This window comes from Colias philodice, chromosome 8, assembly GCF_061535455.1.
Source record: "Colias philodice isolate Cphi_HAF_F1 chromosome 8, ilColPhil1 Martin Lab GWU primary, whole genome shotgun sequence".
Classification (NCBI taxonomy): domain Eukaryota; kingdom Metazoa; phylum Arthropoda; class Insecta; order Lepidoptera; family Pieridae; genus Colias; species Colias philodice.
In genome coordinates this window covers 42,045-59,902 of record NC_143093.1, presented here as the reverse complement: position 1 = coordinate 59,902, position 17,858 = coordinate 42,045, and the positions used below count along the sequence as shown (strand labels likewise).

At 36.3% G+C, this 17,858-nt stretch overlaps 1 protein-coding gene across 1 annotated transcript; it reads right to left on the bottom strand.

Annotated features, from left to right (window-relative positions):
• Positions 1 to 2,440: 2,440 nt before the first annotated feature.
• On the bottom strand, positions 2,441 to 12,380 carry RpL38 (ribosomal protein L38). The gene is made up of 4 exons (XM_089697923.1): positions 12,218 to 12,380; positions 11,972 to 12,032; positions 4,039 to 4,161; positions 2,441 to 2,502 (listed from the first exon to the last, which is right to left on the bottom strand). The coding sequence occupies exons 1-4, from the start codon at positions 12,218 to 12,220 to the stop codon at positions 2,477 to 2,479; spliced, it is 213 nt and encodes a 70-aa protein (XP_089554049.1). The 5' UTR covers positions 12,221 to 12,380; the 3' UTR covers positions 2,441 to 2,476.
• Positions 12,381 to 17,858: the final 5,478 nt, after the last annotated feature.

The following is a 17,858-nucleotide window of genomic DNA, read 5'->3' as shown; positions in this document are numbered from 1 at the left end:
ACCTTTAAACTCTTCCCATTCACGGAATGTTTTTGAATCTAGTTTCTGAACAAAAATATAAATTAATAATGTATCCCAGTGCTGGACATCCTCACCAAGTGACTCCAAAGCTCTTAAATTTTTATTGATCTGGTCTATTAATCGCTTTAATGCTGCAGAATTTTCTTTTGTGACAGGTTCCATGTTGAATAACGCAGAAACATGATTGTGTATTAATAATCGTTTGTTATCGAACCTGTCGCAAAGTAACTGCCACGCAACATTATAATTTTTAGCGGAGAACTCGATCGACTTAATAACTATGGCCGCGGAACCCTCTAATGACGATCTGAGATAGTGAAACTTATTAATATCGTCAATGTCACTATTATCATGTACTAAGGCCGCGAACGTATCATGAAATTCAAGCCATGTTTCATATGAGCCGCTAAATTTAGGTAATTGAATGGTTGGTAACTTAACGACGTGATTAGAATGACTGTGGTTTGATGGGCATTTGGAATCATCTTTTTTATTAAACTGATCAATTAACATCTGAGCATGAGACATAGCATTGAAATAATGGGACTCAAAATCCGTTCTTTCCTTTAACTGAGACTGCATATCATCAGACTCACATTCCAATGCAAGTTGAATGTCATCGAACCTACCATACATTGATTTCATTTTAGTTAACCGCAATTGCAATTCGCTTACCGTCGGGGGATCCAGTGACTCGGCATCAATTTTATGTACATAAGAAGAAAACGAAGTTAACTGACCCTTGTAACTGGCACGTATCTTTATGGGATCCTTTCTTGGAGACATTTTGGTAGGCAGACGCAAACTCCACTATGTAGTGAAGAGAGTGATGGGTTTAAATTACACAATTATAATCCGAAAACGATAGTTCCAAGTAAAATTCTACTTTTCAGACAATGCGGCTGAGTGTGATGTTCCGCCAACTCCACCGATAGGTATAATTCCTTCTGTAATCGTTTCTTTATAAACCAGGCGGCGGCGTAGATCCGGCGTAGATCCAGGACCATGTAGCGGGATTGAAGGAGTATTTAGGTATATTTGGGAATTATAATGAAGAGCTCAGGTTAGGTCGACACGTCTTTTAATATGAATAAAAATCTTACAAAAAAAGTATCAAACATGCTGAACATGAAATTTGTTTTTAAAAAATTGTAAGGCGCAAAAGTTTAGAACAAATCCCTTTACTCATTAACGTCTACATGTATTTAATTGATATTCACATCAGAGCTCAGGTCTATAATAAATTAAATCTGTTATTTAATTCAAATTCTATGTCAACGCAATCTGAAGAAAAAGCAATTAGAGCCGCATATTCTGTAATTCGCAATTACTTGCAAGGGAATCATCAATCAAAACCTACAAGGTACTTCCCGTGAACACAGTCTTGAAATTTGGTTAAAAGCAACGACTTAAGCGCTTACAAGCACAGATAAAGAAAAAAACCCTTTAAACAAAATTGTAAGATACAATATAATGAAAAAATATGTTTGCTCGGAGTCCTCGGTGCGCGAGTCCGACGCGCACTTGGCTGATTTTTTGTTGTAATTTGACTGTATTTTATAGTGTTCATTTGAAAAAAAATTTTGTTATTTTATGTCTTATCCACCAACTGGGATATTTCGATATTTGAGGTTTTGTGTGAAAAGTGTAACAGCAAAAGTTGTAGAAAAAAAATTAATTACATACAACTTTACCATTACACTTTAGTCCACAGTTATGGTTTTTTTTTTTAATCGAAAAAACCTGTTATTTGTCCTTAAATTACGACCACAGGTCGACCCTTATAAACTTTTTCTATAATTTTTGTTATATTCTCTTCCGTTACCTACCGTTTGTAATTGATTTCATTGTTCTATATTACTTTTATGTCTCAAAATTCAATAAAAACATTATATTGAACAGTATTAATTTGTTAATTTAAAAAAGTTATTATTAAATTAGTGGTCCACTTAGGTCGTGGACCTAGCCCAGGGGGGGGTCATGACCCCGTGACCCCCCCCCTGGATCCGCACTTGATTATACACTGGAGATTGCACTATGACCATTAAATTGTAACAAGAAAATATGACGTTGAATGACGCCTGTATGTTTTTGGAAAAGAGCGTTATTTCTAAAAAAAAACTTACTGATGAAATTTTGTGGAAGAATTTCCGCAATGGGAAATACTGAAACACACAATGTTTACACACATACGTCTCGAGAGCAACTGAACAGCGACGAGTCGCATTGGTGGCGTGAAAGTCACCTGAGTGGCGACAAGTTCACGCGCGCTTACGACTTTTAGTGTCTTGTTATTTAGATTTCTATGGTGATATCAAACGTAGTATTTATTAATTGTTTTAAAAAACGTTCTTTTTCCATTGAAATAATAAATAATTAAGTTGACTGCCATTTGGGGATCTTGTAATAAAAAACAAAATGGTTTTTATGGTTTTATATTTTAAACTAAGTCACATCACTTAACCTCTTTAACTTGGAGACCTGAAACAAACAAATGTTTTTATTAAATATTAAAATTTGTGATTTTGGTTGAATAGACATAATACAAGTTACAACAATATACTGCATCTACAAAAGTAATCCAAACACAGGCACATTACATTAAACCATAATAAAAGAAACGTCTGTTAATGTAATTAGCGCATTATTATTATGTATAATGTTATCTAAACATATAATAAAATCGTACGAAAGTCAAAACTGTACATTAAATATTTTTATAAAAGAATACTTGGAGCGTGATATACAATAGATACCAAAGCCAAAAATATAGTTTTTAGAATTTTTGTCTGTTTCTCTGTATGTATGTCCGGGCTAATCTTAAAAAGCACTGCATAGATTTACTTCAAATTTGGTACAGAAATAGCTTAGAGACCTGAGGAAGGACATAGGATGGGTTTTATCCCGAAAATCCCACGGGAACGGGAACTATGCGGGTTTTTCATTGACGACGCGGGCGAAGCCGGCGCCGGCTTTCGAAAAGCTAGTACATTTATTCAATCTTACACAAGTCTTATTTTGGCTCATTACTTAATAGTTAATATTCATAAACATGTTAAATATTTGGTATTATATCATTCAAATGCTTTATAAATGAGAACTAAATATAAAATTCAACAAAGGCCGCGTTTCATTGTTACAAATTACAATATTGTAAATCATTGAAATAAAGTAGACGAAATTCCTAAAAGATTGGGTTAGAATCCTGCCTGCATCGATTTTTGTCTGTACTAGAAAAGAGATTTTTTTTTAATTTCTCATATGGTAGCTTTCCGCTGGGGCTTTGTCTGCGTAATCTGCAATTTTCTATTTCTATACTGAAAATAATGAAATAAGGATTATGCATTCTATTATCTCTTTATTATTATTATTATTTATTATATAGAACGATTAAACCGTGTATAACAGCAGGTGTTCTCAGGTGTATCCGAAATAGAAATCAAATGCAACTTAAAGTTAAAGCGGACCCTCTAAACCATATTTTAAAACTTACATACAGACGTTACAGAAACCATTGTAATAACTTGATTAAAAAATTAAAACGTAATTATGACAGAGAAATGTTAAGTAAAGCAGCTAAAAACTCAAAAGAATTATGGAAATCGATAAGACAAATTACCAACTTTAAAACAGCTAAATTACACAGTAAAGATCTTCTCAAGTCGTATTCTTCTCCTTGAAAATTGGTAAATGTGGTTAATGATTTTTTCGCTGATGTTGGTAAAGATTTGGCAAATCAACTATTGACTAAAAATAATTTATGGTGATATTCATTCAAGTATTATAATTGCATTCGATTCTAGATATCAGATTTCAAATTTTAGAATAACATCTCTGGTATTTAAAAAGAAAGAAGATTTTGTTTTGGTTTGCTTTTTGCCAAACCGGGGCAATGCCTATTAATGTTATAACACTAAATAGTTTATACTATAGTTCTATGGTGGAGTAAGTGTAAGTCAACCATACATATTTATAATTTAATTGTATGATTCACTAGTGGTTATAATAAGTAGTTACCGGGAGGTAAGCTTTGCTTAAGCTTCTCTGCTTTCTCCTTGTCGGTGATCACGAGTGTGTACAGGAAGCGGGAGCAGCGGACCTTGAATTTGACATTCTCCGGGTTCTTCTTTATTTTAACCGCTGAAATTCAAAATTTTAATAAGTTCAAGTAAACACTATAACACTCAGGTTGTCCCTAAATACAATAAATCATTTTGATATATTTTCAATTGTTGCAGGTTTAAATGGTCATTAAGTACGTAACGCCGTCCCCGGAGAATAAAATGATAACTGCCATTACCATAGTTTTATTGTTATATAATCTGAAATATACCATATCTGAAACCTACCTACTTAGCCTAATACTTCTATACAATTTTTTTTGTAATTTTTCTCCTCTAATCTACAAATATATACAATAATATTCACTGCTATTTCCCAAAACATATTCATACTAGAAAAAAAAGATAGTGAAAAAGTTTCCTTACTCTTCATGTGATAATAACTTTTACAATAATATTTGTGAAAAAACGAATTGGCGAAATAATGATGAAAGCCTAGTATCATTTTACTCTCGTAAAAATATGATATCGCGCTAATGGTAAGTCCATCTACATGATGATTACGATAATGATCAGGAAGACTGATTATTATTAATTTTTACTATGTTCATTTTTAATATAATAATAGTTGATAACTCTCATATTCCATTCTCTCATTCTAAAAACCCCACAATAAAAGTTCATTGGCTATTATCGAATAATGCATTTGTCCAACATTAACGAGAATAAAATGATAAGTGTATATTAGTAAATTTACACATTGCAGTTAAATGATACAACTTTTTTAATTTTAATTATCTTAAGTTTAGATAAAGTTATTAAAACTATTTTTAAGCATAATTAAAGGTTAAAAAATTTGGTACCACTGAGCCTTTTTAACCAACCTAAAAAAAGGAGGAGGTATCAATTCGGCCAGCATTTGCCAATATTTTGCTTCAAACAGGAGCAAAACTAAAAATTTCAATATTTCGGGAAAAATGAACCATCTTCGAATGGCCACAGTTTAGTCGTTATAGGGTTTAGTGAGCTGTAATTAGGCTTAAATTGTTGCAAATTTAATAACCTTAATTTATGTACTGAATGATACTTGTCGGAAACGCATAGTTTATGACTTTTAGAGCAAAAAGGGAAAAAAGTCCAAAATTTTCGCAGTTTATCACGTGGTGCGCAGCGAGCACAACTTATTCGAAGTTGCAAATTGGGATTTTCATCACCCTAACTGATCCAAAAAACGTACCAAAAATCCAGAACTACATCGTGCTTTGCGAATTTAGGGTTTTTTAGTGTCGATTTCTACTGGCCTATATGTAAAAAATGCATTAGTTCAGAGAGCCTACTACAGAAAAACCATGGAGGGTTCCATCCATTGTAGCGTAAGAACTTACAGGACAGTTCTTTGGCATATTTGTAGTTAGATATAAATTAGTTACATATAATGTAAAATTAAATTGTACATGATTTTAAAAAAGCAATGTTACCAATTGAGCTGAAATTTTGTATATTATATGTATGAAAATCGGATAAGGATGAAAAATTATCATGACATAGAGCTGACCCAATGGTGGAATCAGAAGGTGGCCATAGGAACTCAGTAATTAATTCATTTAATAAAAATAAATGTGTTAAAAAAAACGACTTTAACATCTAAATAATATGTAGTAGTTAAGGACGCGTTTACGAATCTGACAAAAATACGCAGTTTTTCGGTGCATTTTGCGGCGAAATAGTACAAAACCAAATTTAACTAATAATTACCATAAATAGATTACTCCTTAATCTTTAAATGGTACTATATTTTAAGTCGAAAATTTTGGTTTATAATATTGAAAAAAATAATTTCCGTTGCCTCTTCACCCAAAATTGACAATATCGTGCTGAATAAACGAACATTTTTCTTGTATTTAATAAAACAAATTGATTTATTTAAAAATATTTTAAGTAAGTAGACATGTCTAACTCAAAAAGGTACTAGATAAAACTATCAAAATGTTACAAATAGGCTGAGAAAAAAATTAAAATCAAATCTTATTTTTTCACATATTTAGCTGTAACGCGTGATACTTATTGCATTGAAATAAGGGTTATTTTATTTGTCACTACCTTGAATTATTGCAACACAATTTGTAATGAAATATTTTAGTAATTTAGTCTGCGCTCAGCCGCCGTTGTGAGTAGACACTGTGACGCTTGTAAGCAGCTCCTCGTTTACGAAAAGATCACTGTACGAATACAAAATATTTCACCTAATAAACTTGATCCTTCACGCATTTATTTTATTTATAGATTTTATACTTATGGGATTATAAATTTCATATTTAGTTTCTGACTTGATGGAGTGACCTGAACGTGTACTTCGAAGACTGCTACTGGAACTAATAAACGATTAGAGCTAGGTATGCCGAGTTTGGGCTCGTTTTGTTAGTTATGTTGAGAGTTGAGACCTTACCTCCGGACTTGATGGAGTGACCTGAAGGTGTACTTCGAAGACGGCTACTGGAACTAATAGACGAGTAGAGCTAGGTATGCCGAGTTTGGGCTCGTTTTGTTAGTTATGTTGAGACCTTACCTCCGGATTTGATGGAGTGACCTGAAGGTGTACTTCGAAGACGGCTACTGGAACTAATAAACGATTAGAGCTAGGTATGCCGAGTTTGGGCTCGTTTTGTTAGTTATGTTGAGACCTTACCTCCGGACTTGATGGAGTGACCTGAAGGTGTACTTCGAAGACGGCTACTGGAACTAATAGACGAGTAGAGCTAGGTATGCCGAGTTTGGGCTCGTTTTGTTAGTTATGTTGAGACCTTACCTCCGGACTTGATGGAGTGACCTGAAGGTGTACTTCGAAGACGGCTACTGGAACTAATAGACGAGTAGAGCTAGGTATGCCGAGTTTGGGCTCGTTTTGTTAGTTACGTTGAGACCTTACCTCCGGACTTGATGGAGTGACCTGAAGGTGTACTTCGAAGACGGCTACTGGAACTAATAGACGAGTAGAGCTAGGTATGCCGAGTTTGGGCTCGTTTTGTTAGTTACGTTGAGACCTTACCTCCGGACTTGATGGAGTGACCTGAAGGTGTACTTCGAAGACGGCTACTGGAACTAATAGACGAGTAGAGCTAGGTATGCCGAGTTTGGGCTCATTTTGTTAGTTATGTTGAGACCTTACCTCCAGACTTGATGGAGTGACCTGCAGGTGTACTTCGAAGACGGCTACTGGAACTAATAGACGAGTAGAGCTAGGTATGCCGAGTTTGGGCTCGTTTTGTTAGTTACGTTGAGACCTTACCTCCGGACTTGATGGAGTGACCTGAAGGTGTACTTCGAAGACGGCTACTGGAACTAATAGACGAGTAGAGCTAGGTATGCCGAGTTTGGGCTCGTTTTGTTAGTTACGTTGAGACCTTACCTCCGGACTTGATGGAGTGACCTGAAGGTGTACTTCGAAGACGGCTACTGGAACTAATAGACGAGTAGAGCTAGGTATGCCGAGTTTGGGCTCGTTTTGTTAGTTACGTTGAGACCTTACCTCCGGACTTGATGGAGTGACCTGAAGGTGTACTTCGAAGACGGCTACTGAAACTTATAGACGAGTAGAGCTAGGTATGCCGAGTTTAGGCTCATTTTGTTAGTTATGTTGAGACCTTACCTCCAGACTTGATGGAGTGACCTGCAGGTGTACTTCGAAGACGGCTACTGGAACTAATAGACGAGTAGAGCTAGGTATGCCGAGTTTGGGCTCGTTTTGTTAGTTACGTTGAGACCTTACCTCCGGACTTGATGGAGTGACCTGAAGGTGTACTTCGAAGACGGCTACTGGGACTAATAGACGAGTAGAGCTAGGTATGCCGAGTTTGGGCTCGTTTTGTTAGTTACGTTGAGAGTTGAGACCTTACCTCCGGACTTGATGGAGTGACCTGAAGGTGTACTTCGAAGACGGCTACTGGGAGTAATAGACGATTAGAGCTACGTGAAGGTAGTCGTGATGATACACCCGAAGGGCAACCGGAAAGATATGACGATCAATTTTTGAAGGAGAACATGAAGACACATTTAATTCGATTTTATAAGAACAGCCTCCTTCCAGAATTGACCGATCCAAGATTCAAAAGAAATATGGAACTACAGGAACATTCATCAAATTGCCATAGTAATATAATGAAAACTAAGAATTAATTAAAAAGAATTGTTTTTCTTGAGTTTTATCCATTTTTTTATCTTTTACCCTACATAACCCTACCCTATCTATCCTACCCTACACTACTCTACTCTACACTACTTTACCCTATTCTACCATACTATACACTACTCTACCTTACCAAACTTCACATAAACCATGTACTTAATAGTCTGAAAAAAGCCTAAACATTTTGTTTGGATAGGTGAGCCTGTTCTTGAGTTATAAAATTACAACGCAAAGTGGCATCATCACTATATAGTATAATAGTATAAAACAAAGTCGCTTTCCCTGTCCCTATGTCCCTATGTCCCTTTGTACGCTTAAATCTTTGAAACTACGCAACGGATTTTGATGCGGTTTTTTTTAATAGATAGAGTGATTCAAGAGGAAGGTTTATATTATGTATAATAATATCCATTAAGTAGTGGAGAAGTACTGTTATTTTTGAGGTCTCTAATGTGATGTCGTAAAAAATTACATTTATTCCGCTTACATTGCAAACGCAGGCTGAACCCTACGAGTTTTATCAAAATAATGTACTAAGTATTATACACATTGAAAAGGTCTACAGAAAAGTCCGCGATGGTATATGTCTATCTCTCATGGATAACCCACAATTACTTTTTTTTGTCATTTACTTTTTACGACAAATAATGGCTAATTTTCGAAGCGATTTTAACCAATACAGCATTAATCCTTAAGCAATTAAATACCATGGATACATTGTTCATTTAATATAGATCTATATGGCCCTTTACACCGCATGATTTAAGTGAATATTTTCGAAGATATTACAGATTTAAAAATTGCGGGACGTAGCGTTTGCGGCCGCCCGGCTATGTATTTTATACCCGTGCGAATTGCGATGCCGGAGCGGGCCGCTATATTTTTATACCTATACAACGTTCACAATTTTTCTGTAGTGTATTTAGTATCAGCATTGCACCCGTGCGAAGCCGGGGCGGGTCGCTAGTATTATTATAAAGAGGAAAGGTTTGTATGTATGTATGGTTTTCACGCATAAACTACTGGATCGATTTTGATGAAATTTGGCACAGATAATCTTTAGACCCTGAGAAAGAACATAGGCTATGTTTTATATTTATTGCGAAATATGTACCACGGGCGAAGCCGGGGCGGACCGCTAGTTGATTATAAATAGATAGATACATTATATTATCACTATCATCACTACATAGTACATATAAAACAAAGTCGCTTTCTCTGTCCCTATGTCCCTTTGTACGCCTAAATATTTGAAACTACGCAACGGATTTTGATGTGGTTTTTTTTTTAATAGATAGAGTGATTCAAGAGGAAGGTTTATATGTATAATAACATCCATTAAATAGTGGAAAAGTACTGTTATTTTTGAGGTTTCTAATGTGATGTCGTAAATAATAACATTTATTCCGCTTACATTGCAAACGCAGGCTGAACCCTACGAGTTCTATCAAAATAATGTACTAAGTATTGTACACATTGAAAAAGTCTACGGAAAAGTCCGTGATGGTATATGTCTATCTCTTATGGATAACCCACAATTACTTTTTTTTGTCATTTACTTTTTACGACAAATAATGGCTAATTTTCGAAGCGATTTTAACCAATACAGCATTAATTCTTAACCAATTAAATACCTTAAATACATTGTTCATTTAATATAGATCTATATGGCCCTTTACACCGTATGATTTAAGTGAATATTTTCGAAGATATTACAGATTTAAAAATTGCGGGACGTAGCGTTTGCGGCGGTACCGGCCGGCCGCCGCGGCCGTGCCATTGCACCCATGCGAAGCATGGGCGGGTCGCTAGTTAGATATAAATAAAGATACATATTATATACGTATGATATAAGATTTTTGATAGATTTTATTTTAGTGAAACTTTTATTACATCGTCTCAAACTTTTTGGTCTGTGTAGCGCATGTCGCGTGTATCGCGGCTGCCGAGTAGGTATACCTACTCGGCACGCGACATGCGCTACACAAAGCAGTGTTCGGAACCGTTCGAACAGTTTCACTTTTACCGTGGTTTCATAAAACCACACAACATTTTATTTATAGTAATGTTTCAGTATATTGGAACTTAAAAAGTATTTGCAAGTACCTATCAGTAGTATATGTATGTGCCAAATAAAATGTATTTTCTTTCTAGTTTTCGAAAACCCACTTGCATTTGATACCACAACAAAATTATATACTAAAAAAACGAGCCCAAACTCGGCACACCTAGCTCAGCTCGTATATTAGTTCCAGTAGCAGTCTTCGAAGTATACCTTCAGGTCACTCCATCAAGTCCGGAGGTAAGGTCTCGACATAACTAACAAAACGAGCCCAAACTCGGCACACCTAGCTCTACTCGTCTGTTAGTTCCAGTTGCCGTCTTCGAAGTACACCTGCAGGTCACTTTATCAATTGCGGAGGTAAGGTCTCAATATAACTAACAAAATGAGCCCAAACTCGGCACACCTAGCTCAAATCGTCTAGTAGTTCCAGTAGCCGTCTTCGAAGTACACCTGCAGGTCACTCCATCAAGTCTGGAGGTAAGGTCTCAACATAACTTACAAAATGAGCCTAAACTCGGCATACCTAGCTCTACTCGTCTATTAGTTCCAGTAGCCGTCTTCGAAGTACACCTTCAGGTCACTCCATCAAGTCCGGAGGTAAGGTCTCAACGTAACTAACAAAACGAGCCCAAACTCGGCATACCTAGCTCTACTCGTCTATTAGTTCCAGTAGCCGTCTTCGAAGTACACCTTCAGGTCACTCCATCAAGTCCGGAGGTAAGGTCTCAACGTAACTAACAAAACGAGCCCAAACTCGGCATACCTAGCTCTACTCGTCTATTAGTTCCAGTAGCCGTCTTCGAAGTACACCTTCAGGTCACTCCATCAAGTCCGGAGGTAAGGTCTCAACATAACTAACAAAATGAGCCCAAACTTGGTACACGTAGCTCTAATCATCTATTAGTTCCAGTAGCCGTCTTCGAAGTACACTTTGGCAAGTACTTGTTTACCAATCAATCACTGTCCAATGAAATTAGGTAAATGGTATCTACTTTTGTGACCATTCAACGTTACAAACAAATCAAAGTAAATTAAAAAAAAAAACATGGCAATAAAAATAAGTTCAATTATCAAGTCGTGTCAGTTTAGTCATAATTTCGTCGTTTCTCGCATTTCGCTGTGTGTGTGAGCCGTGCACGTGTAGTAGTAAGACTCAAAACGTAAAATTGATGCGCGTCAATTTGTATATGCGTCCTTAATAATTATATCAAATCTTATTTTATTTTTTACTTTTCTGCTTTTGAAGTCAGTTCTTTTTTAACATAGTCATTTTTATTAATCTCTCCATGTCTATTCTTAGCAGTTAGCAAGTTATAGGTAGGTAGTCACTTATCGGTTTTTTATATTTCCTGAAAAGTTACGTTTCTGCAGTTACCTATCTAAAATGATAATGTAAAAACAACTTTTCTCCGGGGACGGCGATAAGTGAAGTAATATATATATATATGTTCAATTAGGTACGTTATTGTTTGAAATGAATATTAACTTTCAACAAGTTCGGTAGCAAATTCAAGCAGGGCTTGCCGCTTGTGCCTTTGTGTACACAACAGCTGAAGCTATGATTGGATCACATGTAACCAATACCTATTCATAAAACAAATGAGTTGCATTAAATACAAAAACCATAAAATACATACTTACATTTAGCGTCTTTCCTGCGGGCTTTGAGCAGGAAGTCTTTAATGTCTTTTATTTCACGGGGCTGAAATAAACATTAAATTTATTGAATTATCTTTGGTTATGTTCCATATAAACATATTATATTTTCGATTTTCTAATTTAAAAATTATTCGAAATATTACTCAAAGTTATTTCATATAATAATGATTAAAAGAGAAATATTAATTTTAAGAGATATGGACGGTAAAAACAAAATATTGTCCTCACCATGATGAAGAATGATACGGCCGGCTGAAAAAAAAAACAAATATAAAATGAAATATACACCAATTTCACAATAATATAAATACTATATTGAATTCATATGCATATAACACAATAAAACACTAGTTTTTCATTGATATTTTTAGATTAATTTTGTAACACTACAAAATCGTACGTCTCGTACCTGTCAAACACGACTGAAAGAACTTGTCAAATTGACATTTGACATGGGATAATAAAGACCATAGATTATAAGTCTACGTTAGTGCCTATTGCACTGACCCTAAGGCGCGGGTCAAATACAAGGGGCGCGGGCGCGGGCGTGCCATAAGCGCACCTCTTCAATCTGTTTTGCACCACGTACTTCTTCTACATTTTGTATGAAAGATCTTTGGAAAGGCGTCGAGACGGTTGCGCCGGCAGTACGCCCGAGGCGCGCCGCGCCGCTTGTATACATTCACATAAAAATGCGTCAATTACGTGACGATGCTGATTTTAATATAAAATTTTGCACCCGCTGCGCGCCGGCAGCGCGCCCGAGGCGCGCCGTCAGTGCGTCCGCGGTGCGCCCGATGCGCGCCGCGCCGCTTGTATATGTCCCGCGCCTCAGAGGAATAAACCTATAGAGTTCTTATATTGAGACAGAACAAAATACATATTTTCTAATCTACTTACTCTTAGTCAATAACAGCATAAGTCAGATTGAGATAGCGATAGAGTATCTGCACTGTCTTCAAACGTAGCGCGCCGGCAGTCAGTTTGTTTTCCAACCAGCTGGTGGGCTCAGTGCGTCAAGTGTTTTTAACGAAATATTTAGAAAATATAAAGTGTATAGTGTTTCTTTTTATTTGTCAGTGTGCTAAAATGACTATTGTATGTTTAGCTACCGGCTATTACTAGTCGAATGGGAGTTTTGGATGAAAACAATGAAAAAATATCTTTCCATCGGTAAGTGATTTTCAGCAAATTGATAAATATTTATGTTCTAACCCTATTTGAAGGTTTTATCAAGCGCTTTTTTATAAGTTTATGTTGTAACTGTAACATTTACCCACTTTATGGGGTTGTGGAATACAAAAGAATTAAATAATTTTTAAAAAATGTCACAATATCATAGAAATCTAAATAACAAGACACATAGAAGTGCTATAATGTCATAATTCGTATGAAAACCGCTGTCGCCAAAATCAACACAATTAAACCGATAGCTAAACAATACACACAAGTAAACTATGCCTTTTATTGGACAACTTGATTTTAGTGAAAACTAACTTAAATATTAAATTAAGCTTTTTAATATGTATCCTAACGCACGAATTTACGGTTTATTTTAGAATAACATCCCTAAGTATATGAGACGTTTTGTTTCTTTTTGCTCCAATAAGGTTGAAACTGTGTCATTCATTGTTATTTCGATTACTATGGTGACACTCGTAATACTTGTAAATATTCTATAATTTTAAGGAAAAACGGCATTATTTCTAAAAAAAAATATTTACCGATGAAATATTTTTCCTTTATTAGTATAATTACAACTTGTGGAAGAATTTCCGCAATGGGAAATGCTGAAACACACCATGTTTACACACATACGTCTCCATAGCAACTGAACTGTGACGAACACACTGGTGATGTGAAAGTCACCTGAGTGGCGACAAGGTCACGCGCGCTTACGACTTCTAGTGTCTTGTTATTTAGATTTCTATGCACAATATTATCACGTTTGGCATTTTGTTTACCACCGTAGTGTTGTAACACATCTAGCGTATATTATCGATTTATGACAAAAAATCTATTTCATATTAACGTTGATTTATTTATTTTGTTTCTTATATCAGATTTATATGTAGTTGTTGTAGCAAATACTTAATAGATGTAAATTTTCTACAGCAGGAAAATAAAAAATACCACGTGGTTGTTTTATTTGACTTATCTGTTTAGTTTGTTGTTTCTCTTTTAGACTATTAATAAATTCATTTTGTTTTAGATTTCCAGAGCTAAATAAAAAATGGGTATAAAACATGAGACGTGTAGATTGGACGCCGTCGAAATTTGCTAGATTGTGTTCACTGCATTTCGAGCCTGCGTGTTATCAAGATGGATACTCTAGAAGAATTGTGCAATCTTACGCTTACGTTTTTTTTTGTTCCTTTAGATAATAAATACATTTGTGTGTGAGTGAATTTTTATTTGGAAATTTTTTTACACATTTACTTTAAATGTGTAACTATGTGAAAATTAAACGGTTGATTAAATGACAGTTCTCATAGATGAGAAACTACTATTGAAATACATACTTAATATACATGCGTTTTCAAAGAAAAACCCGCATAGGTCCCATTCCTGTGGGATTTACGGGATCAAAAGTAATTTTTCCAAATTTCATTGTAATCGGTTTAGTAGTATTCGCGTGAAAGAGTAACAAACATCCATCCTCACAAACTTTCGCTTTATTAGTAGGATGTAAGGAAAATGTTTTCTTTAAGACTGTCCTTTTATGAACTTGTTAAAATTCATGCTGACTGTGCCTTTCTCCTCACTCCTTTAACTTTATTGACCTTTATTTTAAATTAGTTACATTTCAAGTTTTAAAATTTATTTTAAAATATACTAGCTTTCCGCCCGCGTTTTTAAAGAAAATCCCGCACAGTTCCCGTTCACGTGGGATTTCCGGTATAAAACCTATCCTATGTGTGTAGGTACAAAATTTCATTGTAATCGGTTCAGCAGTGAAAGAGAAAGTTATCCATTCTCGCATAATTTCGCATTTATTATATTCGTAGGATTAAACAAATAATGTATTCAACTGAAATTTATGATTAATTTTGTTTTTTTTATTATTTATTATTTCACGAAACCGTAAATGCAAAATGCATTCACGATTTTATCGATTGAAGCACATCCCATCACTATCACCTTCTATCTATCTAAATACGTACCTATAGTAAAAATGGTGCCATGACTATGTTGAAACGTAGCTTGTAGTGTATAGCTATCTCATTCTTTCATACGACGTTTTCTTTAGATAGAGAGAAACAAATATATGTAAATTGTATACGCTCGATACAAGTACTCTATAGGTTTATTGCTCTGAGCACTGACCCCTATAACTATACGCTGGACAGGCTATTGCTGTCATTTTTTTGTGCCTATTTGAAAATCGCCATTTTGGCGCTGACGGCAGCAGTGAGGCCCTCAGAGGAATAAACCTATATTGCTCTGAGGTGAGGCCAGTGAGGGGGAATGGAACTAATACTTGTGATGTAAAACAAATGGTTTGTTATCGATAAAAACTTTTCTGATATCGACTACAATGATAGAAATATTACCGACACTATTTTTGATTCAGACTCAGATTATCCAGAAGTTAAACCGGTGTAAACAAAACGAAGCGACGAAATTTGTAATCTTATTAGTTCTCAGAACTTTCACCGGGGGCGCTTTGAATCGGCACAGCAAATAGCTGTCATTTTGTATGGGATAGCCAGTCCAGCGTATAGTTATAGTGGTCAGTGGCCTATTGGTAGCTTGCTAAGGCGCGGGACAGACACAAGCGGCACGGCGCGCCTCGGGCGTTCTGCCGGCGCAACCGTGGCACAACCGTGGCGTGCCGTCTCGACGCCTTTCCAAAGATCTTTCATACAAAATGTAGAAGAAGTACGTGGTGCAAAACAGATTGAAGAGGTGCGCTTATGGCACGCCCGCGCCCGCGCCGCTTGTATTTGACCGCTTCAATCGCTTCAATCACGCCTAAACTACTGAACCAATTTTCATGAAATTTGGTATGGAGATATTTTGATACCTATTATTTATTAACTACCAATCTCACTAGCCGCGATTCTTGGCAAAGTTTTTGACTGCTTGCTCGATCGACGCCTCCAAAAATATGTAAAGTTTAACGATGCACAGTTTGGGTTTAGGCACGGCCTCTCCACAGAGCATGCTATATTAACATTAAAACAGACTGTGAAATATTACACAGACAGGAAGACACCTGTTTACGCAGCTTTTCTTGATCTGTCTAAGGCTTACGATCGTGTTTCTTACGAAAAGCTATGGGAAAAACTAAGATATCTTGAAGTTCCTTTTGAGATTGTTAGAGTGTTGCAATATTGGTATAACAACCAGTTTAACTCAGTCAGATGGGCGGGGGAGTATTCTGATAGATATGTATTGGAGTGTGGCCTTAGACAGGGCGGCCTGACGTCTACGACACTTTTTAACATATATGTGAACGAGCTGATTGATGAACTCAGCAAGACTGGTATCGGGTGTTCTATCGATGGACTAACTATAAATAATCTTAGTTACGCGGATGATATGGTCTTGCTGAGTCCATCGATTGGTGCTCTCAGGCAGCTCATTAAAATTTGTGAGTCATATGCAGCTTCTCATGGTCTAGTATATAATGTAAAAAAATGCGAACTTCTTGTGTTTAAAAGTAAGGGAGTCCCTGTACATGACATACCACCTGTGTATATTAATGGCAGTCCTCTTAAACAAGTAGTTGAGTTTAAATATCTAGGGCATATTGTGACAGAAGATATGAATGATATACAAGATATTGAGAGGGAGCGTAGGGCATTGGCAGTCCGCTGCAATATGCTAGCACGGAAATTTGCTCGTTGTTCTCCACAGGTTAAAGTTACTTTATTTAAAGCGTACTGTCAAACATTTTATACTTGCAGCCTATGGCTATCTTTTACGCAGCGGGCTTACAATGTCCTACGTGTACAATACAATAATGGCTTTAGGGTACTATTGGGGCTTCCGCGCTTCTGTAGCGCGTCTCAGATGTTTGCTAATTGCCAGACCGACGATTTTTACGCGATAATGAGGAAAAGGGCAGCATCTATGATGAGGAGAATGCGTGAGAGTTCCAATGGTATTCTGAAGACATTAATTGAGAAAGTAGACGGTCCATTCCTTAAGCGGTGGGCAAATTTACATTGTATGCAATATAATAATTATGATAATGGATAATTTTTAATGGTTTTAATCTTGTTTTTTAATTGTATGATTTTGATTTGTATGTAATTGAATTATAATTTATGTATTACTAACATAGTTTGTAAGTTTAATGTATACTAACACAATTATGGATAATTATCTGAAAATAAATATATATTATTATTATTATGTCTCTCTCCATAATACACGGGTACCACCAGAAGGAAGATACCCGGTCCTTTGGGAGGCTTACGTGGGGACACAGGTCCAACACGCAGAGGCCCTTTAGAGAATTTAATGTGTTGTGGGACACCAGCCGCAGCCTGCCCATGACTGCACTATAGAGATACAGCCCTGGGCAGTCCGCGGCCAATGTAGGACTATTGCAGAAAAATGGAAATGAACAAAACTGGGTTATGGAAGGGGGTGTTAGATGGACTGGTATATTGGTTCTATGGGGACTATGGACGTCTGCCTTTTCAATATTAAAAATTGAAAATAATGGCAGACGGTGACTCGCCAGTTCGGTCGATGGGCTCCCAAAAAGGTTACCGAGAATGGCAACAAGGGGGCAACATCAGCTGAACGGCTAGGGGTGTAGAGAGGTGCGGCACCGGTTTCACCATCGCGGGCCCGCGGGCCCGGAGCGGGTTTCCCCGCTATTACGCCATTAGACACTTCCACCCCCGAGCAT